The sequence below is a fragment of the Hypanus sabinus genome, chromosome 3 (genome assembly GCF_030144855.1).
Source record: "Hypanus sabinus isolate sHypSab1 chromosome 3, sHypSab1.hap1, whole genome shotgun sequence".
NCBI lineage: Eukaryota > Metazoa > Chordata > Chondrichthyes > Myliobatiformes > Dasyatidae > Hypanus > Hypanus sabinus.
In genome coordinates, this window is record NC_082708.1 from 167,948,673 (window position 1) to 167,975,069 (window position 26,397).

Here is a 26,397-nt window from a genome sequence, read left to right on the forward strand (position 1 = left end):
TGGTTTGATGTACATGTAACAAATGACATTAATCTTTAATCATCTTCTTAAAAGGAATCAGACAAGAGAGTAAAAGCTGACAGAAAACAATCTCAAACACGAGCACTGTTTTGTTTCTCCACAGATGCTGCTCGACCTGCTGAGAATATCCAGCATTTTCTACTTTTATTTCTGGCATTTTGTTTTGTTTTGTTGTCTTCGAAGAAGTAAATGCCGGGCTTGTGACTCACGATTGCATTCCAAAAACACACACATTCCCTGCTGGGATGCAGAAACCAAAGACAAGGTTTTTTGCTTTGGCCTTCTTGGCATAGGTTCACTGAACTTCACTGATCACTCTTGGCACATCTCTTGTTTTAGGCACTCCCTTGTGTTTAAGATTAAGTTGCTACTACTGCTTCTGAGGCAATAGATGAGGTCAATATAGGACTGGCAGATTTTGCCAAAGGTGGGACATGAGGCACGGGCGCTTGATGCGGCAGAAGAACAGGTAGGTTAGGAAGGTGACGGGATCCTCCTGTCAATTGTACTGCGTGCTCCTGATGTACAGAGTCCAGATTCTTAGTGCATTCCTGAGTGCTCATTCTATACTTTGAGCAGTCGTGATCTTTGGATTCCCCAGGAGCTGATGGAGATCTTACATTTGTCAAGGTTTTGAGAAGATCTTTGAAACCTTTCCTCTCTCTGCATGGTAACCACATTTTTGATAGGTTGGAACAGAGTGTCTTTTTGGGCGTTGGAGATGACCTGCCCAGTGAAACAGATGGAATATCATAAAGCCTCAGTGTTGGGAATGCTGGCTTCGGAGAGGATAGTGATGATGATACTGATACTGATTATCACACAAGTGAATTTAGATCATATGAATTGAGAGTGTTGCCTTATAGCCATAAGAACATGAGAAGTATCACAAGTTGACCATTTAACTCCCCAAGCTTTCTCTATCATCCAATAACATCATGCTGATTCAGTCTTGGCCTCATTGCTACTTTGCTTTATGTCCCTTGACTCCCTCATAGTTCAAATGTCTGTCTGACACTGCCTTGAATATAATCAGTGACTTCGCTTCAACAGCTCTCTGTGTTGGGCCTTCCGAAGACTGATGACCCTTTGAGAGAATAAATTGTTCCTCAGCTTGGTGTGAAATGGGAAACCCCTTATTCTGAAAGACTATGCCCCCAATTCAAGAAACTTTCATTCATAATGCACCCCATCAACGCCCCCCCCCCAAAACCCTAGATTTTTCATTACAATCACCTTTAAGTTTTTTAGTTTCCAACAGGTCCAATCTGTTTAACCTTTCTTCATACATCAATCACTTCATCCCAGCAATTATCCTGTTGTACATATTAGCCCAGATGAATCCTCACTGGTACCTTTCAAAGATGTACAAAAACTCCCCAACTCCATTCCTATTTACGTAAAAGCCAAAATTCTATTTGCTGTCCCAAAGCCCTGTGTACCACAAAATTTTGTAGTCTCATTATCTTTAAATAATAATTTAAAAAATTACAAAAAAAAATTGAATCCATGCCTCACTTCATTATTTACAGACTGCTAATCCAAAAATTGCACCCTTATCTTAACTCTGTTAGTCAGCTACCTTCTTATCCATTCCTACTATCTGCACACTACCTTGTGTGGGAATATTTTATACAGCACTTTATCACATGTCTTCTTGAATGCCTTCTATTGGTATCTCTTTATCCATCCTGTTTATTACAACAAATAGGTCAAATTTGATTTCCCTTTCACAAAACAATGTTGACTCTGCTCGATTGCATTATGATTTTCTAAATATCCTGCTATTACCTTCCTAATAATGGTTTCCAGCATTTTTCCAGCAACAGATGGTAGGCTATCTGGCCCACAGTTCCCTATTTTCCATCATCGTAGTATTATTGTGGGAACTGGCAAAATACATATTGTCTGTCAAGCTTCCAGCATTGTTTCAGTAAGGAATCTTTCCATTTCATTTTTTGGTGGCAAATTGCTTGGAATGCCTTGTGGAATTGGTTAGATTGCACATCAATGTAAGGCCTTCCATCGGACAGACCTGAAACTAAAGAACTCAGCATGGACAGGGAAAGCTATATTTTTCATCCATGAGGCTCCTAATCAATTAGGCAGGCCATGAGCAACTTGAGCCTGCAGATATTTTTATCTGAACGAACAACAGAATACATCTCGTGCATTTGCAAAATCATTTTCTGTTATCATTATGTTTGGAGATATTGATTTTTCTCATGGTCTAAGAGTCAAAATGGACATAAGCTTTGGTAGCATGTGATTCCTTGAGCCTGATCCACCATTTCACAGGATCATGGCTGGGTCTTCTTGTCCAGACTTCACTTCACTGCACAAATCTCACATTTCTCTTTGCCTGGAGACAAAGGCTTGAATTTATATGATACCGCCTATATCCTTTGTCCAGTGTAGCAACCTTGGTGTGTAATCACTATTGTGATGTAACCCAATAAGTTACAAGGGCCAGAGAGAAAATAAGAAAATAGTGGTTACCTCACTACTAGCAGCAATGAAGGATATAACTTACCTATGCAGAAATACAGACCCTTTGGCCAAAAATGTCCATGCCAACTATGGTGCCCACTCAGTTAGACCCAATTTCTTGTGTTCAACCCATATTTCTCTAAGCTTTACCCCTGCATGTATCCATCCAAGTGACTCCTAAATTATATTATTATACTAGTCTCAATAACTCATTTATATTCTCCGCTCTGTAAGAAAAAGTTATCCCTCAAGTCCTTTTTGACTCTTTCCCTCTGGCCCCTAAATATATGACCTCTAGATTAGGGCTCCCCTGTCCTGGGGAAAAGGCTGCTACCATCCACTTTATCCATGCCCCTCATATTTGTAAATTTCTGTAAGGTCACCCAAGGAATAAAGACTTAGCCTGGTCAACCTCTCCCTATAACTCAGGCCCTTTGTTCATGCCAACATCCTCATAAATACTTTACACACTCCTTCCAGTTCAGCCATGTTTTTCCTATAGCAGGGTGACCAAAACTGCACACAGTATTCCAAGCACGGCCTCTCCCAACACCTTATACAAGTCTAACATAATGTCCCAATTCTGATAGCCAATACCCAAACTGATGAAGGTCAACTTGCTAAGCATCTTTCTCACCACCCTGAAAAGGCAGTAATGCCACTTTCAACAAATGATTCACTGGTACTGCTAGGACCTCTGTTCCATTCATCAAGATCCCCTTGTAATCTACAATGACCTATTCCACTATCAACAAGATTCCTAATATTTTTGCCATCGACGAACCAACTCAATCCTAGTGCATTCACATCCAAATCATTATTTAGCTAATGAATAACCAAATCATTTACATAAAAATGAATAACCAGCTTCTGAAAATTAAAAGAATAACAGCAAAGGATTCCTTATTGGCATCCTGCAGGGTCTACTAGATATCAGCTCATGGAGAAAGGCTGGGTTTGATAGTAATAGTTTCATGAAACAGAGGGTGGAATTTCCCTCTTGCTAAATGTTTGATATGTATGGCTATTGACTGAGGTGAGAGAGGACTGCCACTACACGTGCATTTGTACTTCGATTCTGCCTTAAAAGGGTGAATTTGAAAGAAATAAAAAAAGAGCCATTGTGTACAAGTTCTTGCCGCCATGGTCTAACAGCTGGCAGGGTCAGTTCCCACCACTGCCTGTACGTTCTCCCCGTGACCGTGTGGCTTTCCTCCAGGTGCTCGGCTTCCTCCCATAGTCCAAAGATGTACTGGTTGGTAGATTAATTGGTCATTATATATTGCCCCATGATTAGGCTAGGGTTAAAAGAAATTGCTGGGCAGCATGGCTCGAAGGGCTGTGCTGTATCTCAATCAATGGGTGGATGGATAGATAGATAAACACATAAATTAGTTTGTAATTAGTTTTGCTACAATAAGTGTATGGGACACTGGGAAAATGTTGAATTTCCCCTTGGGGATGAATAAAGTATCTATCTATCTAAATAAACTGTGAGAGAGAACATCAAGCATAGCATACCACCATTTTAATCTGTACACTGGCTAATTTTATATTGTTCAGGCCAGCACATTTCTCACTGCTAACTGCTCTTGAGAAAGTGGTGGTGAACTGCGGCCGGTAATCCCTCAGAGCTGTTGGGCAGGGATTCCCAGAATTTAAACCCAGGAGCAATGAAAGCACAGCGACGTGCTTCCAAGCTGGTGGGATTCATGATGTTTCTCCTGTGGAGTGCCGGTTAAGGTGCTTGCCTAGAAAAGCACTGGAGAATTAGCCAGAGCCTACCTCTTGTTCCAGTGAGGCGAGTTCAAATTCCACCGTGGTTGCTTGCAAAATTAAATTCAGGTAATTGGATCAAACTCAATTCAAAAGACATTTTAAGTTGGTTCACAAATGCCCTTAATTAGGAGGAACCTGCCACCCTTATCCACTTTGGACTGTGAACAACCACAGATCCAGTGCAATGTAATTAACTTTTAACTGTTCTCTGCAATGATTTAATACCACTAATAAAGTCATGAAACAATAAGAAATGAGCAAGAAGTACTGACATTCAAATTCTGGAAATGAACGTTAAGTAAAAAATATCCAAATATCTTCAGGAGCAAAGAGCTTTTCTGTACACTCCAAATGAGTCTGGTATTCACCTGGCTAGAACAGTCTAGCCTGAAGGAAAGGAGAACCAAATTGAATCAACCTTTAATCAGTCTGAAAATCAGGTGCTTTGTAGTTAAGTACTGAACGAAAATGACCAGGATTTATTTTAGGAAAAGCTCAGAATATGAGTAAAGTATATGGGGCAACAGTAAAATATTAAAAATAAATATCCATTTTTGATGTCGAACAAGATTCAAAAATGATTTTTTTTTCACTTGCTTTGGCCTGATTCAGATTTTAGAATTAAAGCCACCACATCTGACAGTGAGATGAGGCCTGATTCAAGTTCTGGATTTCTGCTCCTGGGTTTAGAATGAAAACACATTTAACATCTGCACACAGCTGCCTGGTCTTATCACTACCAGATGTGGAATGATCTACAGGTTTGATTCTTTCAGAGCGGAGTACACATTTGGCCATGTGTTTCTCATTGTAAACAGAAGGCCTGCTTGCAACTGTCTTCAAATAGACCATTATTTTAATCCCTTCTTAGAGGCAGTGCAGTACTTACGGATCACTTCAACCTTGTATGTCGCATTTATCTCGCCTGCTCTGCTATAGACACGGCATGTGTACTTCCCACTGTCTCCCGGCCTTAGGCTTTTCAGAGTTAAAGTCCACTTCTTTTTCTTGTTGTCTCCCAGATCCTGAGGCGTAAGAGGCCTGTTGTCCTTCAGCCAGGTGATATCGGGCTGGGGATAGCCGCTGGCAGCGCACTTGAGTCGGATCGAGCTGCCCACGGGACGGGCTATCACCCTGCGGCGCATTTTGGTGGGCTGTGTGAACCGGGGCCTGACTATAAATTACCAAAAAAAAAGCTGTTACAACTCTATGGAGTAAACGTACAGTCACCTAAAGCAAAACAAATGCTGCCCGCTGCTCACTCAAAACAGGAAGGTCTGTTTTGTAGAACTTAATTTCCATCTGAAGATCTTTCAGAGCCTATTGGGCCAAAGGGTTAGCACAGTCATCCTACAAAATGGCTAATGAGTTCAGATAAAAATACTTCAATTATATTGAATTTTACTTGACAGAAATAGACTAATTGTCCTCTACACAGTTTCCTCTCTCTGAACCAATAAATTCTTGGTTTTCCCTACATATAATTATTAGGCTTCTCTTTAGCTGTAATCAATTAAATAAATTAATGATTCCAAGCGAAATTGACTAAAAATCTTTTAACCAACATTGTGCTATAAGGCATTCATGAGTGGATGCTTCAGATGCATCAGGTGGACTTTACAAATTCTAAGTGTCATAGTAATCAAAAATAATAATAATGAAATACTATCATTAGTCTAAATAAAGCCTATCAATCATCTTGTTTGATTGGCATTCCATTCACCATGCTGAAGGCTTATTCTCTCCATCACTGGTGCAATGTGCATCATCTCTGATCCCTTGATCACCACACTCTGCCTCCTAATCATTAACCTTCCAATGTGCATTGTTCATTTTAGAAAACAATCTGTAAAATGGCACCTTTGTCAGCACCTTGCAGTCCCTTGGCCTCAACCAACTAGAAGTCCAAGGGCAGCAGGTGCATGGGATTATCACCAGCGTGTGTTAGCCTCCAAGTTACACACAGCTCTGACTTGTAAATATATCACTTTTGTAACTATAACCACTGGATCTAAACCTTGGAATTCCCTACCCAAAACACTACAGGAAGATCTCACACAGTTGGAGATTGGCAGACATACGTTTAGCATCACCAATTCCCGGCAAGGGAGGTGAGGTAAGATAAATTCCATCCTTGTTAGTATTCTTCTTGTATGTAGACTAATAAAAATCTAATAAAAATAATTATCTAAATTTAAATCCCCCCAGCTGCTTAAGTGGGTTCTGAAATACTTTTGGATTAACAGTCAATTAACTCAGTACACCAGACTGAGACAGTGCACTGTTATTAGCAATAGTGTTAACTGTGCTGATGTGCAGAGGGATCTGGGGGGGGGGGGGGGGGGGGGGGTCAATCTATAGTACCCTGAAAGTGGCTACAGAAGTTGATAGGGTGGTACAGAAGGCATATAGCTTACTTGCCTTTATCAGTTGAAGAACTGAGGTCAAGTGTACCAGCTTTATAGAACCCTAGTTAGGCTACTTCTGAAGTATCGCATTCAGTTCTGGAGAGCACATTGTAGAAAGGATGTGGAGGTGCTGAGATGCTGTCTGGATTAGAGGACGCATGCCTTTAGGAGTGGTTGAACAAACTTGGGCTATTTCTTCGGGAGTGGCAGAGGCTCGGGGGAGACCCGATACATGTTTATAAGATTATGAGAGGTCTAGTTGGAGTAGACAGCCAGGATCTTTTTCTTAATGTGGAGTACCAGAGAGCATGCCTTTAAGGTGAAAGAGGGTTTAAATTCAAAGGAGGTGTGTGTGGCAAGGTTTTTTTTACACAGGGAGTGGTGTGTGCCCGAAATGCACTGCCTGGGGTGGTGGTGGTGGTGGGGACAAATATGACGGGAGGCTTTATTTTTTTTTATTTAGAGATACAGTGCAGAACAGGCCCAATGAGCTGCACCACACAACAAACCATCTATTTAACACTAGCATAATCACAGGGTAATTAACCTTCTAACCGGTCCGTCTTTGGACTGTGGGAGAAAACTGGAGCACCCGGTGGAAATTCACATGCTCGTGGAAAGGATGCTGGAACTAAGTTCCGAACTCGGACGCCCTGAGCTGTAATTGCTTAGTGCTAACTGCCACGCTACTGTGGTGTCCTAAGAGGTGATCAAGAGGCTCTTAGAGAGGTACATGGAAACACAGGAAATGAAAACATTGTATAAGCAGAGGGATAGCTTAGTTGGGCATTTAATTACTAACATAATATTTAGTACAAAATTGTGGGCTGAAGGGCCTGTTCCTGTGCTGCACATCTCTATGTTCCATGTTCGATGTAATTCAAGTATATTCTGAATTTCCCTTCTGTTTCTAAGAAGAGACAATCCCACTAACATCTGCTACAAGCCTACCAACTCAAGAATCATGGGGAGTGGCCTTCATCCCATTGTACAGTCAGTAATGACTCCATCTCACAAGGTGTGCTGGTGAACTAAATCCAAAACTGGCTTGGTAACAGCTGACAGGATGAGTGTTTTGCTGACTAGATGTCAGAAACGTAGTCGATAGACCCAGGCCTACTGTGGACAAATGGGACTTGGACAGGCATCACAGTCGGCATGGAAAAGGTGGGCTGTAAGGGTCCATTTCTGAGCTTTATATTTCTACGATCTGATGCATGGTCCTGAAGGTTAAGTTAAATTTTACACAAGATATAATTGTGTGCCTTGGATTGCCACAAACTCCTCTGATCCCTGTCAAACCATCTTATCCATGTGTTGGCCTAAGATCCTGGTCAGGCCTGATATAGTTCTCCTACCAGCTGTTCAAATATGAGTTTGAACAGGAGACTGACTGAGCACACAAGGCCCAAATTAAAATCACCTCAGCCTCCTGCTGCCCAGGCTGGATGAGTTTACTGCCCTCTTGACTCCAAATAGTAATAGGGGCTTTTTTTGCTTTACATTAGTCCATGACAAGTAGATGTGTCTCCAAGTCAAAAAGACACTGAGAGAGAACTGAAACACCACAATGAATAGATATAGATCAAAGACGAAGGCAAGTTATTTTAAAAGAAGCAAGCAAAAATATATTAAGAAGTGTTTAGTGCAAAAATATCTTTGACTAAATAGATATCAGGAGAGTTAAGTTGCCAAAAAAATGTTGGAATGTGTGGGTTAATCCCACAACCTAGGCCATCCAAGGGAGAGCCATGCTTGCTGGCAGCAGTGATCAGATATAGATACAACTTTATAGTCCCTATTCTCTGGCTCACAATCCCCATGAAAGTGTTGTGAGAGAGAATTTAAAAACAGCCAGCTAACTATCAAGTAAACACGTTGTTAAAGACCAGTTGTGTTCTTTAAAGTTCATTTTAGACAGAAATATTGCATAAGACCAGGAAATGGCAGACATTTCAATAAATTCTTCTCAAACAAAGACTGGACTAATTCCCAATCCAGACATTTTTTATTCAAGAATCTATAACATATGCAGAGGTCAATAAAAGATGTGTCACGTAGAAACCCAAGGGAGAGGTCCAGCAGCTATACAGGCCAAACAAAATAAACCCGAAGAATCTGTACGGAAATAAAATAGGAAATAGGGAATACTTCTGGTTAACATGTTAAGGAGCTAAAGAAATCCAGGAGCACCAACTGACAACAGGACAGCAAAATTATCCTGATATTTAAAGATAGGGTGTGATGTGATCTGTGAAGTCAACTTTTACTCCAGGATTCACATCTCACTCAATTGCAATAAAGTAATACTTCATTTGTAAAATCCTCCTGAGCAATTTTTCCATTATAATACTTAACTCTTTAGCAATAAGAAGTGCAAGACAGGCTACAGAGTACTGTATTTCAGAGGAAAATTACTTAGACCCTGTTATCCCGATGATTGTCGATAGTATTAGCAATGAAGGACACAGTCAACAGTGAAGGTTCTGTAGATCTTTCATCTTTAAAGGGATGGGTTTTATTTTTGCATTAATGTCTTGTTTTGTACTATATTTTCTTTTCACTTCACTATCTAGACATATGCAATAAATCCATGTGTACATAAGCTACTTTATGTGCATATATTTATTATTTTTATGTTCTTTATCTTATTGTGAGTTTTTTTTGTGTTGCATCAGATCCAAATAACAGTTAGTTTGAATAAACACTTCTTGGGCTACCAGTCGGGTACTGATATCGATTTTAACTGATATTTCGATGACAAACTCTGCCATCCTTACTAAGGATGGTGCCCTGGCACATCGAGTCCAGAGGTATATCCCTGTATATAACTCCCATCAGGGTCTTTTTACCCCTGAAGTTTCTTGGCTCTACCTACAAGGATTCTACATCTTCTGATCCTACACCACCTGTTTCCAATGATTCGATTTCACTTTTTACCAATAGAGCCATGCCAACCCCTTTGCCCACCTGCCTGGCCTATCCATACAATGTGTATCCTTGGATGTTAAACTCCCGACTATGATATTCTTTCAGCCATGACTCAGTGATGCCCACATCATACTTGCCAGTCTCTAACTGCATCACAAGATCATCTACATTATTCTCTACACTGTGTGTATCCATATATAACACCTTCAGTCCTGTATTAATCACTCTTTTTGATTTTGTCCCCGCTACACTTTATCTCATCCCACAACTCACTGATTTGTCCCATCATCTGTCTGTCCTTCCTCACAGTCTCACTACCACTGTATCTACTTGTATACCTACTGCTCCATCCTTAGTCCAATCACTCTGGTTCCTATCCCCTGTCAAATTAGTTTAAACCTTCCCCAGCAGCTCTAGCAAACCTGTCCACTAGGATATTTGTCCCCTTTGGGGTCAGGTGTAATCTGTACTTTTTTTTACAGGTCATACCTTCGCCAGAAGAGATCCCAATGACCCAGAAATCTGAAATCCTGCCCTCTAAACCAATTCCTCAGCCAAGCATTCATCTGCCAAATTATCCTGTTCTTACCTTCACAGGCATGTGGCACAGCCAGTAATCCAGAGATTTCTACCCTATATTCTTATTGCCTAACCCTCTATTCTCTCTTCAGAACCTCTTCCCTTTCCCTACCTATGTCATTGGTACCAATATGTTTGACTTAATTCCCCCTTTAGTATACCATGGACCCAATCTGAGACATCCCTAACCTTCCTTTTCCCTGTAACCTTTGACGTTTTTACTAATCAGGAACATATCATCCTCTGCTTTAAGTAACTTGGACTCCACAACCATATGTGGCCATGAATTCCATAGATTCATCACCCTCTGGCAAAAGATGTTCTCCTATTTTGAGGCTGTGCCATCTGGTCTAAACTCCCCAACTGTAATATCATATTTGTCATATGCATTAATGATCCGGATGATGGGGTGGTAAATTGGATTAGTAAGTATGCAGATAATACTAAGATAGGTGGCGTTGTGGATAATGAAGTAGGTTTTCAAAGCTTGCAGAGAGACTTAAGCCAGTTAGAAGAGTGGGCTGAAAGATGGCAGATGGAGTTGCTACATTTTGGTAGGAATAATCAAAATAGGACATGCATGGTAAATGGTAGGGCATTGAGGAATGCAGTAAAACAGAATGATCTAGGAATAATGGTTCATAGTTCCCTGAAGGTGGAATCTCATGTGGATAGGGTGGTGAAGAAAGCTTTTGGTATGCTGGCCTTTATAAATCAGAGCATTGAGTATAGGAGCTGGGATGTAATGTTAAAATTGTACAAGGTATTGGTGAGGCCAAATTTGGAGTATTGTGTACAGTTCTGGTCACTGAATTATAGGAAAGATGTCAACAAAATAGAGAGAGTACAGAGAAGATTTACTAGAACGTTACCTGGGTTTCAGCACCTAAGTTACAGAGAAAGGTTGAACAAGCTAGGTCTTTATTCTTTGGAGTGAGGAAGGTTGAGGGGGAACTTGATAGAGGTATTTAAAATTATGAGGGGGATAGATAGAGTTGACATGAATAGGCTTTTTCCATTGAGAATAGGGGAGATTCAAACAAAAGGACATGAGCTGAGATTTAAGGGGCAAAAGTTTAGGGGTAACAAGAGGGGGAACTTCTTTACTCAGAGAGTGGTAGCTGTGTGGAATGAGCTTCCAGTAGAAGTGGTAGAGGCAGGTTCGGTATTGTCATTTAAAAAAAAACTGGGTAGGTATATGGACAGGAAAGGAATGGAGGGTTATGGGCTGAGCGTGGGTCAGTGGGACTAGGTGAGAGTAAGCGTTTGGCATGGACTAGAAGGGCCGAGATGGCCTGTTTCCGTGCTGTAATTGTTATATGGTTATATGGTAATAAACATCCTCTCCACATCCACTCTATCAGGGCCTTCAATATTTGATAGATTTCAATGAGATCCTCCATTTTGCTAAACTCAAGTGAGTACAGCCCAAAGCTGACTCACTTATACATTATACATTAAGCTTTTCATTCCAGGGATTGTTTCAGTGAACCTCTTCTGGACCCTCTCTAATGCCAGCACATCCTTTCTTAGAAAACGGGCCAAAACTGTTCACAATACTTCAAGTGTGGCCTGACCAAGGCCTTATAAAGCCTCGGCATCATATCCTTGCTCTTGCATTCTAATCCTCTTGAAATTTGCCTCCACAAGCTGCTAATAGGCTTCCAATGCAAATTTCTATTGGTTCTGGTTAATGAGGTAAATATGGAAAAGAGAATAGAGGAAAAGACTGGTTTGGTCAGCATAATGGCACAGTCAGTACCGTTGCTGCTTCACAGCACAGGAGACCTGTGTTCATTCCTGACCTCAGGCGCTGTTTGTGTGGAGCTTGTACATTCTCTCTGAGACTATATGGATTTCCTCCAGTTGCCAAAGTTCCTCCAGGGATAATAAAAAACGGAATTAATATAGGATTGGTGTAAATGAGTAGCTGATGGTCAGTCTTGATTCAGTTGGCCAAAGTTCTCGTTTTTATGCAATGACTCACTCTGAATCTTTGGAAGCAGAAGGTGTGTTAAAATCTGATTTGCTGTATTTCAATAACATGTTATTATGTCTAAAGAACCCCTCTGGGATGATTCATCAGGAATGTTGTGGAGCTGCATTCATTTTTGGAAGTCCTTGGCTCTGTGTTGAGTTATGTGATCTGACAGAAAAAGAGAAGGCTAAATATCTCCTTCGTTCAATCATCACTAATCTCTGACTCAAAACTACACATCTCCCATTCTTCCACAACCTAACTTACAACCGATCCAAAACTTTCAGAGGTCCCAACATCTCCACTGGGAGTGGGTTCACAGATTTTCACTCCCTTCCTGATTTCACTACTCAATAGATTTTCAGATTCTTCTCAGCTGCCCTGGTGTCTCTACCACAGGAAGTGGTCTCTCCACATCTGCCGAAGCTCAGCCATCAGCCATCCCTAGAAAATAACAAGCAACTTTATCAACCTGTTTGTGTTTTTGAAAGTGTAATTCCGATGAAGGGTGGCCACGTGAAACAATAGCTATTCTTCTCCTTTCACATATGCTCCTTCACCTGATAAGTTCTTCCAGCCTCATCTAATTTTATTTCAGATCTTCAGCATCTGTAGGTTTTATTTTATTTTCATTTTTCTGATGAGTTTATACTGTAACACTTTCAACACCAACATAAACTTTCCTTAAGTTTATTTCCAAACTGAAATGCAATGGCTTCTTAGTAAGCTATTGCCTAACTTAACCATTATTGTCACAGCTCCCTTAAGATAAGCAACACACAAAATGCTGGAGGAGCTCAACAGGTCAGGCAGCGTCTATGGAAAAGAGTAAACAGTCGACATTTTGGGCTGAGACCTTTCATCAGGACAGTTTACTCTTTCCCACAGATGCTGTCTGGCCTGCTGAGTTCCTCCAGCATTTCGGGTGTGTTGCTTTGGATCTCCAGCATCTGCAGGGTCTCTCGTGTTTGTGTCTCTTAAGATAAGGATGAACCTTCTAAAAGCCTTTTCATTCACTTCTTGTAACTTGTTCAATAAGTTCATATGACCTGCTTTGATCCCTTTGCTTTTCACAGTGGTAGAAAGACAACAGTGATATTTCAGCAGATAGGGGATATAAGGACTAATCCTTGCCAATGTCAAATAAATAGACAAATAGACAAGTGTGCGCATGTGCACGCGCACACACACAGAGCTTTGTGTTCCCTCTCTCTCTCCTCCCTCTCCCTCCCCTCTTTATTTCCCCTCTCCTTCTCTCCACTCCCTCCCTCTTCTTCCTCCTCCCCACTCTTTCTGTTTCTTCCTCTCTTTCTCTCTCTCCCCCTCACTCTCTTTCTCTCCCTCTCTCTCTCCCCCTCCCCTGCCCTCTTTATTTCCCCCCTCCCTCTCTCCATTCCCCTCATCCCCTCTCTTTCTCCTTCTCTCTCCCTCCCTCTCTCATCACTATGCAATGAGGTATTAGAAGCTAAGTGACTAATCTAATCGGGACATGGGTACTGTAATGGATATTGTCTATTTGGCCAGTATAGATCAGCCACAGTCATATTGAATGGTGAGGCTGACTGGCCAGATCCTGATAGGAGTTCATGTGTTCCCGTGACCCTATGCTCTTGGCATTTGTACCTCCCGTTTCAGCTCCATTCCCTCGGCTGGGCTAACAGGGGTTGAAAAGAACCCTTACTTATCTGCACTAAACACATGTTTGTGATAACAACTGTTTGCTGTACTCTAATTCCAAAAACTGGCATCATTGAAATCAACAAAGGTGAATGTAAGTAGCAGAACACATTGTGCAGCTGTTACAAAATATGCAAGTTTGGCTCAAGTGACTGAGGATTAATGTCTACATAAGCTTTCTTAGCCTCATTTAATGCCATCTGCACAATAATAAATTCAATTTCACCTAATCAGAACAGTCAAATGGATTTATAATAATGCATGGATCTCTTCAACTGTAATCTAATGGCTGAAGGAAGAAAGTCTACTTTAATACATTGTTGATTTGAGTATTCAAGGTTGCATACCCCATTGCTTTCCTGTTGGCTCTTCATTTGTATATTCTCCATTCAATCCTTGATGTAGTTTCTGTCCATCCTTTCCCGTACTTGAATCATCTGTAAATAAAGTAAGCATTGAGGAATTATTGCATTGGATGGAAGTTTCACATCATATATGACAGTGATAATAAAGCTGATTCAGATTCTGAAATGAGACAGAGTCACATACTATATCTGGGTTATAAAAACATTTAGTTGTAAATTTCTGCGTTTTGCTTTGACAAAGTCATCTTCCAAAGTTAACTGTAGGTTGTTTCCATTGTAGAGCAGTACTTGAAACTTCAAGCAAGCGAATGAGTTTGCAAGCAGCTGAATCTGACTGTACAAACTTTTCATGTCTGAGAATGAGGAAAAGGCATTGGCAGGGACAGGGAATAAACTAAACAGCACAAATAAAGGGTAAAGGAAATAGATTTCAGAATGATTCAGATGGTTGTAAGGAAAAGAGAAAGAAGTAATGCACTGCAGTTCATTGTCAATATTAACATCACTTTTTACAGCCTCTACTAACATGAAGGCCAAGTGAACACCACAACATCCAGCATCCTTCCAAGCTGAACACCATCATAAACTATTACCTGAATCTACCTTAAGGCTGGTGGTTTGGAGACAGATGAAGCAATGTTATAACATTATTGTTCTGTCTTTGCAACTCACTCCAAAACCATCTACAACAAATAAAGGTAACTGTACCTATTTAAAATTGCAAATAAAGATTTCGGTGCTAATAGTCAACTTATTTCGGAGGCTTCTATGAAGCTGGTTGCTGTGGTGCTGACATGTGCCTGAACCAAATGCATGCCAAAGAGGGAATTGATACAAACTAAGGATCGTTTCACTAGAGATGATGTTATGAGCCACTTTCTTTATACACTCCACTTGTTCTCCCCAAAGGAATGGAAAAGGTGATGCCAGAAGTCCCTCTTTTAGGAGTTGTTTTTATTCTGGGCTAGTGTACATCTAAAACAATTGTTTTTTCTTGACTTTGATACTATGCCCTTAAGCCAACAGTTTTATTGGAGTTCTCAAAACGCGTCTCCCACCAAACAGCCAACATGAGCCAATGTGAACCCTGATGGAGTCTGTGTTCTTCCAGTTCCTCTCTCTCGGGTTATGGCAAGAAACTGGTGAGATCTTCATGTGGTCGATTGGGGTCATATTGGTCCTGTTATATTAAATGACAATTTATAATTATGTTCTTCATGAACTTCCACTGGTTCTGAACTAAAATCTATTACTAGGGACTAGTATCATGACAATGCCATTTTGTTAAAACATTTGAAATCAAATCTAAAACAACACCAGCTTTTATTAAACTGCATTTTGCAATCAGCTAAGGTTCAACAAAAATCTCAAGGCCACCTTTCCATAAGTAACTTATCAATTTATTTTGAGTTCTGTGTCAAATAAGAAAGAACTGATCTTTTATAATCATTTCCTTGACCAGAATTATTTTACTGGTACTGCACTAATTGTACTTACTTTGCTCCTAAATGGAGTCATATCTTTGTGGTTAAGTGCAGTCAATGTGAAATATTTCTTCTATCATTTTTTAAGGGTATCACCCTCTACCGAAGGCATACACTTGCTGAGTTTTCTGTGGACGCCAACTTGTAATAAGTATGATTATATCAAGGCCCATGATGTGTCTGGTCCTCATACAGTTCCCCTCCACTGCAGGCAGACATACTTAATCAAAGCAACAACCATAGACTCAAGAGGTTATTCTCCCATGACTTAAGGAATAAGGTTGAGTTTTGTATCCAGTTTCAGCAGGCAGTGAGCACCAATTTTCATTCCTACATGTCTCACAAAATTATCATTGTAGTGTTACACTAAAAATATAGCATAGTTTACCATTAGTAAGGCCTGGTGTTATGTGATGCTCTTGTTTGCCCTCATAGAATAGAATTGCTGTGGTATAGGATGTCACAATTTAGCCCATTGAGTACAAGCCTGTCCCTGCAGCTCATTCTAATCAGTACCACTTCTCACAATCTCCTAATAGTCCTGCAAATTATTTTCAATTAAGACACTATCAAGTTATAGAGGCACAGAGCACTACAGCTCAGAAACAGGCACATTGGTCCATCTAGTCTGTGCTGACCTGTTTTTCTGCCCAGTGTCATCTATCTGCACCTGGTCTATAGCTCTCCATGTTGTATTTGAAGCTGCATTCCACCACTGCCACCGGCAGCTGATTCCACACTTGCACCAGCCTTTGAGTGAAGAAGTTACCCCCTCATATTCCCCTTAAATATTTCACCTTTCATCCTAAACCAGGGGGTTCCCAAACTTTTTTATGCCATGGACCCCTACCATTAACCGAGGGGTTCATGGACCCCAGGTTTGCAACCCCTGCTCTAAAAATACGACCTCTAGTTCTGGTCTTACCCAACCTCAATGAAAAAAACCCTGCATGTATATACCCTATCTGTACCCCTCATAATCGTGCTAAATTCTTTTTTGAAGGCCAAAACCAAAATACTGCAGAACTAGAAATCTGAAGTTAAAAAGGCTGATGCTCCACTCCATCAGTAAAAGTAGCCCAGAATTCAGTGAATCCTTAAGGATTAGCCCAGTTACTTCACGTCTCCCATCAGCAACACTCACAAACTTGAATGGTGACTCTTAACCCACTAGAGAGGAAGAACTGAATCCAGTAGGTTAAGGGATTATGTCTTAATGTTTAAGTACACTTGTAATAAACCACTAATTTTTAAATTACTTATTTTATATAGAATCATAGAGTCATAAAGTGCAACAGCATAGAAGTGATCCTTTTGGCCCATCTAGTCTGTGCTGACCTGTTGTTCTGCATAGTCCCATCAATATGCAGCTGGACTATTGCCCTATATACTCCTCATGTTCAAACTTCTCTTAAAAGTTGCAATCAATCCCACATCCACCACTTCCTCTAGCAGCTTGTTCCTCACTTGCACCACCCTCTGAATGAATAAGTTTCCCCTCAGATTCCCTTTAAATATTTCACTTATCACCTTTAACCTATGACCCAAGTTCTAGTCTCATCCAGCCTCTGTGGAAAAGCCTGCTTGCATGAGCCCTATCTATACCCCTCGTAATTTTGTATACCTCTATCCACAAAATAAAATCAATCAATAAAATATTACAGACAGACAGACATACTTTATTGATCCCGAGGGAAATTGGGTTTCGTTACAGCCACACCAACCAAGAATAGTGAAGAAATATAGCAATATAAACCCATACATAATTAAATAATAATAAGTTAATCATGCCAAGTGGAAATAAGTCCAGGACCAGCCTATTGGCTCAGGGTGTCTGACACTCCGAGGGAGGAGTTGTTAAGTTTGATGGCCACAGGTAGGAATGACTTCCTATGACGCCCAGTGTTACATCTCGGTGGAATGAGTCTCTGGCTGAATGTACTCCTGTGCCTAACCAGTACATTATGGAGTGGATGGGAGGCATTGTCCAAGATGGCATGCAACTTGGACAGCATCCTCTTTTCAGACACCACCGTCAGAGAGTCCAGTTCCACCCCCACAACATCACTGGCCTTACGAATGAGTTTGTTGATTCTGTTGCTGTCTGCTACCCTCAGCCTTGCTGCCCCAGCACACAACAGCAACTTCTTTTAATTAAGATTTTATAAGTCTTCTGAGAGCAGGAAAAACTAGGTTAAAGCTTTGAGAGGCGGCAGGGCTCTGCTCCCAGAGAGATTCCTGTCGAAGGCTGGCAAAGCCCTCCAGGGATAGGGTTTTCTGGAGCCTCATTGTGACTCGGTAATTCCTCCCTTCAATAAATTCTGCCCTCCACATCTGGTCCAGGCCAACAGAGGTACCCTATGTAAAAGTGGGTGAGCCAGATCCGGCTCCATTCACCCCCCTGATGCTGCTTCAATGACCTTGCCTGACCCACTCTGCATTTCAACACCTTCAGCTTTACTTCCCTGTTGCCGATCCTGATTGGCTCCGCTTCCACCACACTCCTGAGCAGTGAGTTTGAGGTCATGAAGGCAAAGGGCGTGTGAACGTGAGATCTGTAACCAACATAGAACGCTCAAGGAACTCGGCAGCTCAAGCAAGAGGTGGAAAATGACATCTTAGGTGAAGAATTTGCATCAGGATCGAGAGGGAGCAGGAAAGTTAGCCAGTACAGTATATTGTAGAACGAGGGTATTGTGACTGTGACCAAAGTCACTGGAGAGACATGGGAGCTCTCTGGATGTAGAAATCTTTATTAAGCCAAACAAGCAGGAACCATACAGGAGACACTCTTGGAAGAAGAAGCCAGCCTGGCTCAATATTATATGATATTTTTATATGCTTAAAGATCAAAGGTAACAGCAGGGCAATTCTATAGTTACAATGTATCTACAGTGCTTCCTTTGAATTACATACAGTTTTCAAACACCTCCATCTTCACACCCACACTCCGGGCACCCAAGGTGAATGTTAATTCCCACTGACTCTGGACCACATTCAAGCACATGCAGGCTTCTGAGGTCAAATGGAGTGTTTGTTTGTAATCAACCCCAAAACACAGCTCCAGGAAGACCATTGTTCAGAGCTGTATTTTAAATTTAATCTACAATTCATGTTCAGGTTTGAAGACTGGTTGCTGCTAAAATTAATATTTGCTATATACCATAATTCCAGAATACGCCCTTACATTGGGGGGGGGGGGGGGTGTTGGTTAGAAGCTGGCAGCTGATAGGTGGAAGCAGATGATGGACAAATGGAACCAAATAGAAGAAGGGAATGGGGACAAAGAATGGTAGTTGATAGGTGGAAGCAGATGAGTAAGGAATGATGGGCAAAGGGAACCACGTAGTGGGAGGGGATGGAAGCAGAAGAAAACCAATTGGACAGGCAAGTGTGTGTGGGAGGAGAGCAGCCTGCATGTGGGTTACATGAAATTGGAAAATTCAATATTCGTGCCTTTGGGTTATACGGTACCCAAGCAGAATATGAGATATTCTTTCACTTTGCACTTGGGCTTCTCTGTAGACATGGAGAAAGTCGAGGACAGAAAGGTCATTGTAGGACTGAGGAGAGTTACAATGATATGCAACTGGAAGCTCAAGGTGCCTTTGTGGACAGAGTGCACATACTTTACAGAACAGTCGCTCTATCTACAATCATGATAATTTTCTTCCTATTCCCAACATATTGAATATGTGAACCTTGATCCTTGAAATATGTATTAATGGGGGCAGCACTCTACCAACGTACCATATCAATCCCCTCAAGTTCCGTCAACTTTCTATTCAACCTTTACTATATAAACTTGTCCATGACAATCATGATGGGCAACGTGATCGTCAAGGAAAAGGCCAGTTTCATTGCCAGTTCTCTCCGACTACAGAGAGAACAATCTTGGCCTTACCCATCAAAGAAAGATGAAGAAATGCCCGAAGCTCCTTCCTCCCTGACAAGCAGTGCATTTGCGATTTAGTTGTAGATCTGTCATCTCTGAGTCTAAAAGGTTTGGCTTTAAGCTTGATTCCAGACACCCGATCACATTATCTGAGCTGGCTGACTCCAGAGATTCTGCATGGCAAGATGTACTGTCTTCCACGTAAATCGTTAAACCGGGTCAACACTTGATGCATGCAAATAATCATGAGGCATCATTTTGAAAAAAAGAGTTTAGTTTTCCTGTTGCTTGGCCATTTTAATTTCCAACCAACTTCATTAAAACAACACTGTCACTGTGGGAATTTGTGTGTAAACTAACTACAACGTCTCCCTTGATTACAACAGTAGTGCACAAGTAATTCATTGGCTGAAAAATGATTTAGGATGTTTTGTGCTGTGTAAACATGTTTTTCTTTCTGTGGTGAAAAATCATATACTTCAACACAGATTGATGCAATTACAGAGAAGGCATATCAGCAGCTATATTTCATTAGGAGCTTGAGGAGATTTGGTCTGTCACCAAAGACTCCAACAAATTTCTACAGATGTTCCATGGAGAGCATTCTAACTGTAAGCATCAGTTACATCACCGTCTGGTATTGAGGGGCCATGTACAGGATCGAAAAAAGCTGCAGAGGGTTGCAACCCCAGCCAGATCCATCATGGGCACTAGCCTCCCCAACACTGAGGACATCTTCAAAAGGGGATAACTCAAAAAGGTATTATTAAGGACCCCCTACCACCAGGAAGGAGGTACAGGAGCCTGAAGACACACACTCAACATCTTAGAAACATGTTCTTCCCCTCTGCCATCAAATTTATCAGATTTCTGAACGGACAATGAACCAACTATACTTTGCTTTCTTTTTGCACTACTGATTTAATTTTACATATTTTTCTTACTGTAATTTATAGTTTTCTTTTTATATATTGCACACCACTGCTGCCACAAAACAACAAATTTCACGAAATAAGTCAGAGATATTAAAGCTGATTCTGATTGAAAAGTTTCTTATGTTAGCAAAAAAAGGAAACTTGTCAATATGCCCTCATGTAGAAATACTAATGCTAATCAGCACCTCAGCTGTCCCAGCACACAGGCACCATGAGAGACTCAAGGCTTACAATTTCAAACCGCAATCTAACTATTTCATATTTCCTTATCTTAGGGCATTTAGTTTTCTGGCTGGCTTTGTCCTTACCACTGTGAGAGGCTTGCCAGAAAGCCACGTATTTTGGGCCAGACTGCAAAGGAGCTGACTTGTTTACGGAGAGAGTGGAAGAAGAAAACAAACTGCTCCTGTTGCGTCGCATTCTTCGTTACCTCTCAGCACGGACCAAGCAGCGAGATTTTAAACGCAACTTGATTTGCAGCCAAAGCTTTGATGTGCGCTGAATTGTTGCCGTTGCTTTGATCTTCTAAAGACCCAACTCTGTGCGTAGCTCGCCTGCAGCCTCGTTCACCCTCTGAAAGAAACCTGTCCGAACTTTCCATGGCGCAGAGACCCGAAATGAGATTCAAAGTGGACAAAGAGGGGTGAGCTCAGTCCCATTTACTGTCAATTTACATGGAGCTCTTCAAATAAGAACAAAGGCACGATATTAAGGCCATTACTACTTCATTCAAGTAGGCCGGACATGATTTTTATACCAATTAAAAATGTTATTTAATAACTGAAATGACCCAGATTAGGATACACAGCCACAAACTTTCTTTTTTAATATTTTAAGGCAAGTTGAGTCCCCGTTTTGACTATGCTAGGCCAGATTTGAGCTCTTTGAAGTCAGGAGGCCTTTTAAGCCCCATTTCACAGATGATCCAGCTTTGCATAAATAAACATGCTGACCTTTGAACTTTAACTGGAGACCTGAGCACACTTCAAAGGAATGGATGAAATGATCAACATGCATCATTAAGGCGACCCTCGCGCAATGAACCTGACAAGCTGAGCAAGGAAGGAAAAGGTGGGGGAGTGGGGCAGTTGGGGAGGGGGCAGATGATGGTAAGAGGCTTGGGGAGAGAGATACTGTGGAAGTCAAAACAAAAATACTAAAAACAAGGGGGGAAAGCAATATAAATAAGTCAGTCAAACAACCATAATGGGGTGACTTTAGTAACAACTGTTTCACCTCCTGGAATATGTCAAATCTGTTGAGATAATTAAGTTTGACAGGTAAAAACAACAGGGTAAGCAATGAGGGCAGAGACAGGTTTTAGTCACTTTAATTAAATACTTGCTGTCCCTGACCATATGGTCTGTTCCCAACGATTGCCTCCAATCTCTTAATAATCCACTTTCTTCAGCGAGTCAGTGATTAAAACAAAATGCACACACCAATCAGGAAAGTTAGGTGTGACTGTATCCAACTTTCCATGACCTCACCAATAATCTTCCAGCCCTGACTGTGCAGTTAGGACAAAACCATATCCTTCTGCAGACTGTTCTGTTCTTTCGGGAAGTAAAAGGCAATAGCCAGCACTAGCCTGTGTCCGTAAGGAGCGGGCATCGCAGTTGGCGAAGTAAAAGCTTGAGAGGCATGGATAAGGGACAGCACAGTAGCATAGTGGTCTGCGCGACACTTTACAACACCAGGAACCTGGGTTCCATTGCCGCTGCTGTCTGTAAGGAATTTGCACATTCTCCATGTGACCTTTCCTTCTAGAGCTCCAGTTTCCTCCCACATTCCAGAGATGTTTGGGATAGGAGGCTGTTTGGTCACATGGGTGTAGATGGACAGCACAGTCTCATTGGGCCAGAAGGACCTGTTACTGTGCTGTATCTCCAAGAAAGAACACCATCCCCTATGAAAGAATAGTCGTAATCTTTTACCTCAAATATATTTAAGGTGAGAGGAAGGACGTTTAAAGGAGATGTAAGGGACAGATTTCTTTTTACACGGAGCTGATAGGTGCCAGGAGTAGTTTACCAGCAGTAGTAGTGGAAGTAGATAAACTATTTAAGAGGTTTTTAGATAGTCACATGAGTATGTTAGAAATGGAAGGTTGTGGATCGTGTGCTGGCTGAAGAATTTAACTTTGCATTCTGTTCGGCACATTTAATGTGAGCTTGCTCCTGTGCAATGGTCTATGTAGATGCAAAGCGACCTGCCACATTCTGAAAGTGTGGTGTCATAAATCAATAGACATGCCTGAGCATCAGCACTAGCAGAACTATTGACACTTGAGATGATAGAAGCACTGATATGCATGAGAAAACAGTGTGAGACATTGAGGTATTTGGAAGTAAAGATGTCAGTGGACCTTGTGACATGTGGACATGGTGACTGGGACCCTTCAGCCTCCATGTTGGCACACGGTGCTCAATCTATTCCCTAATGGATATTCATCCCCCTTTTGCCTCCTTGGGCATGAGAGTGGTAATAACCTGGGAGCTCCTCACCCAGATACCCATTTGCAACAGCAATGTCAAGCACCCACTGTTGTCCGCACTGCAGCCTAGCCGGGAGTGCACAGCAAGATCAAAAACTCTACAGTAGAAACAAATTCTCTCAGCCACTTGTAGAGTGACAGCATCTTCCAAAATTGCAAAACATGTCATTTGCTGGGTGTGGGGAAATGACAGGCCCTATGTACAATTCCCCACTGAAATATCCAGCTGATTTGTTGAACCTACTTACAATTCACTCCAGGGAGTGTAACACAAAAGTCCAGGCCAAAACTAGAGCAGTACTGAGGGAGACCTGCACTGTTGTGGGTAGTCTATAAGATATCTAGCAGGCCCAGTTTTGGTGACACTTGCAGGCCTTCTCCAGCACAGCCTTAGGCATATTGATTATTAATGTAGACGGCACATTCCACTGTAAGTGTCAAGATATACATGATAAATAAATCTGAACCTCGAATCTTGTGTCAACTATCCATTAAAGGTACAAGACACTATTTTGAATATCACTTGGAATCCAAGTCTATAATTATTCCTTTACCAATTTTATTAAATATACTGATGCAAGGTCTTGGCCCAAAACATCAACTCTTTATTCAGATGCTGCCTGACCTGCTGAGTTCCTCCAGTATTTTGTACTAAATATGCTGTTGCTTACGGTAGCTTGCTAAGCACAATCAACAACCAAGTTTCCTATTTTGCAACAGTAACTACTCTGCAGATGCACTTCACTGGCAAAAGAGTGATGTCTGCATTAATAAAGTTTTTCTTTTAGTTCTATAGTATGGAAATGTTTAATTCTACAAAGAGAAGGTCACAGAGAAAATTACCTCGTAACCCTTCAATAATTTTACTCTCAAACAATTGCGTAGAGGCGTACTGCTTAACTACACTAATGCTGTGTGGGTGTAATTGGTAATCGCTTATGACAGTCCATTAAGATTGAGAACATCGATACTGTCATTTTAGGGATTAAAACATTTTATCATGATTTTCTCGACTGGAAGCTTAATCTTTAAGAGTATTACAGCTGATAAAAACTGAGTAAATTTCAGGATTTTTAATGAAACTCAACTGGATGGGAACTTGATGGACTGCACTTTTTTTCTCAGGATCCATATGTATTCTTGGCCTCCATTATAGAAGGCAAGATGTGTCCTCTCATAACGAGCAAGAAATGCAACAACTATGAGTCGGGTCGAATGGCCCATTTCTGTATTGTCATATTCTATGACTCTGTAACTTCCATACTGGTAGAAACAAGTTAAAATGTTATCTAGAGATGGTGTCCAGGAGCGGATGATAAGCCGCGCTCAGATAAAATAAAGGCCCAGACAGGCATTGGAGATGCCCCTATGTCAGGCGGATTTCCTCTGAAGCTGACAAAGCAGTTACATTGTGAACCCCTGAACAACCTTGCAAAGACCCTTCACAATTATTATCAGTAACATTCAAACTCTATATCTGCTTTATTATTGAAGATTAGTTTTATTTGTCATATATACAAGACTTACAGTGAATGCATCACTGATGTCAAAGACCAGCGCAGTCTGAAAATTAGCTGGGAGCTGCCCACAAGTGTCATCGTCCTTCTGACAGCGGCACAGGTCGCCCGTAACATGCTAACCCTAGCCTGGACGTCTTTGGAGTGTGGGAGGAAACTGGAGCACCCAGAAATACAGGTGGTCACGGGGAGAACGTATAAACTCCTTACTGACAGCAGTTGGAAATGAACCACGATCGCTGATCACTGGCACTGTAAAGTGTTATGTTACCATGTTGTGCTCATTTATATCCCTACATTTATGTACCATCATACAAAAACAGGCTATTCAGCCCATATGAGTCCTTTCTGCTTTCTAGCAGAGTGATCTTATCAACACCACCATCACCCAACTTCTCTCTCAGATCTACAGCTCATTCTTCCTCACAAGCCCCAACTCCTGAGTCTTTTGGTATTTATCTACACAAGGGGTCATTAAGCTAATTAAGACATCTCTGGGATGACGGATGAGCACCTGGAAGAAGCTCATGTAACTGCAGGGAGAATGTGCAAACTCCGTACAGTCATCACTTGGTATCAGCGTCAAATCTGGGTTTCTGAAGCTGGGAGATACCTATATAGACTGGAAATCAAAGTCTGCAGCCCCAGAAGACTGTACTCATACGGTCCGAATGAATGGAAAAGCAAAGGCAGAACATTTGCTGGAAACCCGAAATAAAAATACTGCAACTACTCAGCAAATCACTCAACAATGCATTGCATTGTATTCTGTATTGCATTGCAGCATGAAAAAGTGTTAACGCTTCAGCTCGACAAACTTTCCTGAGAACACCAAGACCTTCGATTTGTTCTGATGCAATGTCATCTACCTGCCTCACTCTCCACAGGCATGTGGTGTTTTTATCTCAGCATCCGCTGCTTGAAACTCCAAATTAATACTGGGCAAAACATAATAATGAAGATGCTTTTAGATGTGTTTTTACACAGAAAATTCGACCCCTAAAGGGGAGCCTAATCTGCAGTAAACTTGATCAAGGCCATCTTCTTCATGGGATTGCAAATGACAGGCTTCCTCTCCAGTTTTGTAGACTAAGTGGCGAATGAGGCCGATATGGATGCCACAGACACATCAACAGACTAGGCAGGAGCTTCCTGACCAGGCAGACACATATGTAGTTGGAAAGGTGGTGCATTCCTTCTTCTCTATGACGTCTGTGTGCTCTGTGCATGGACTCAAAGCTCTCAATGCCGCCTCAAATGCTCCTTCTCCATTCTGGGCAGTGTTTGTCCAACACGTTCTTCAATTTCATCAGGCAGTAACATGGTCTCACTATTGTCCTGGTATCAGTTCCCCTTATATATGGAGAGTTCCACATTCAAATAGCCTTTGGGCTACTGCACAGGATTGAAAGAAGCTGCAGAGAGTTGTAAAGTTAGTCAGCTCCATCATGAGCACTAGCCTCTGTAGTGTCCAGAGCACCTTCAAAGAGCGATGCCTCAAAAAGGCAGCTTCCAGCCTTAAGGACCCCCATCACCCAGGTCATGCCTTGTTCTCATCGTTACCATCAGGAAGGAGGTACAGAAGAGTGAAGGCGCACGCTCAATCACACAGGAACAGCTTCTTCCCCTCTGCCATCGGATTTCTGAATAAACATAGAACCCATGAACACTACCTCACTACTTTTATTACTGTTTTTGCACTATTTATTTCATGTAACTATTTTATATATACTTACTGCAATTCACAGTTTTTTCTCTGTTATTTAGTATTCTATTGCTGCTGCAAAGCCAACAAATTTCACAACATACACCAACGATATTAAACCTGATTCTGAGTCTGA

General features: G+C 41.4%; 1 protein-coding gene across 5 annotated transcripts in view; it reads right to left on the reverse strand.

Moving 5' to 3' along the window:
• Positions 1-26,397, reverse strand: part of LOC132391879 (fibroblast growth factor receptor-like 1) — a 329,539-nt gene that overhangs the window by 45,358 nt on the left and 257,784 nt on the right. For all 5 annotated transcript variants that reach the window (XM_059965616.1, XM_059965615.1, XM_059965613.1 and 2 more), the window contains exons 4-5: positions 14,211-14,300; positions 5,180-5,464 (exon numbers count right to left, since the gene is read on the reverse strand). In XM_059965616.1, the coding sequence (XP_059821599.1) occupies positions 5,180-5,464; positions 14,211-14,300 (375 nt within the window). The remainder of the gene's footprint in view (positions 1-5,179; positions 5,465-14,210; positions 14,301-26,397) is intronic.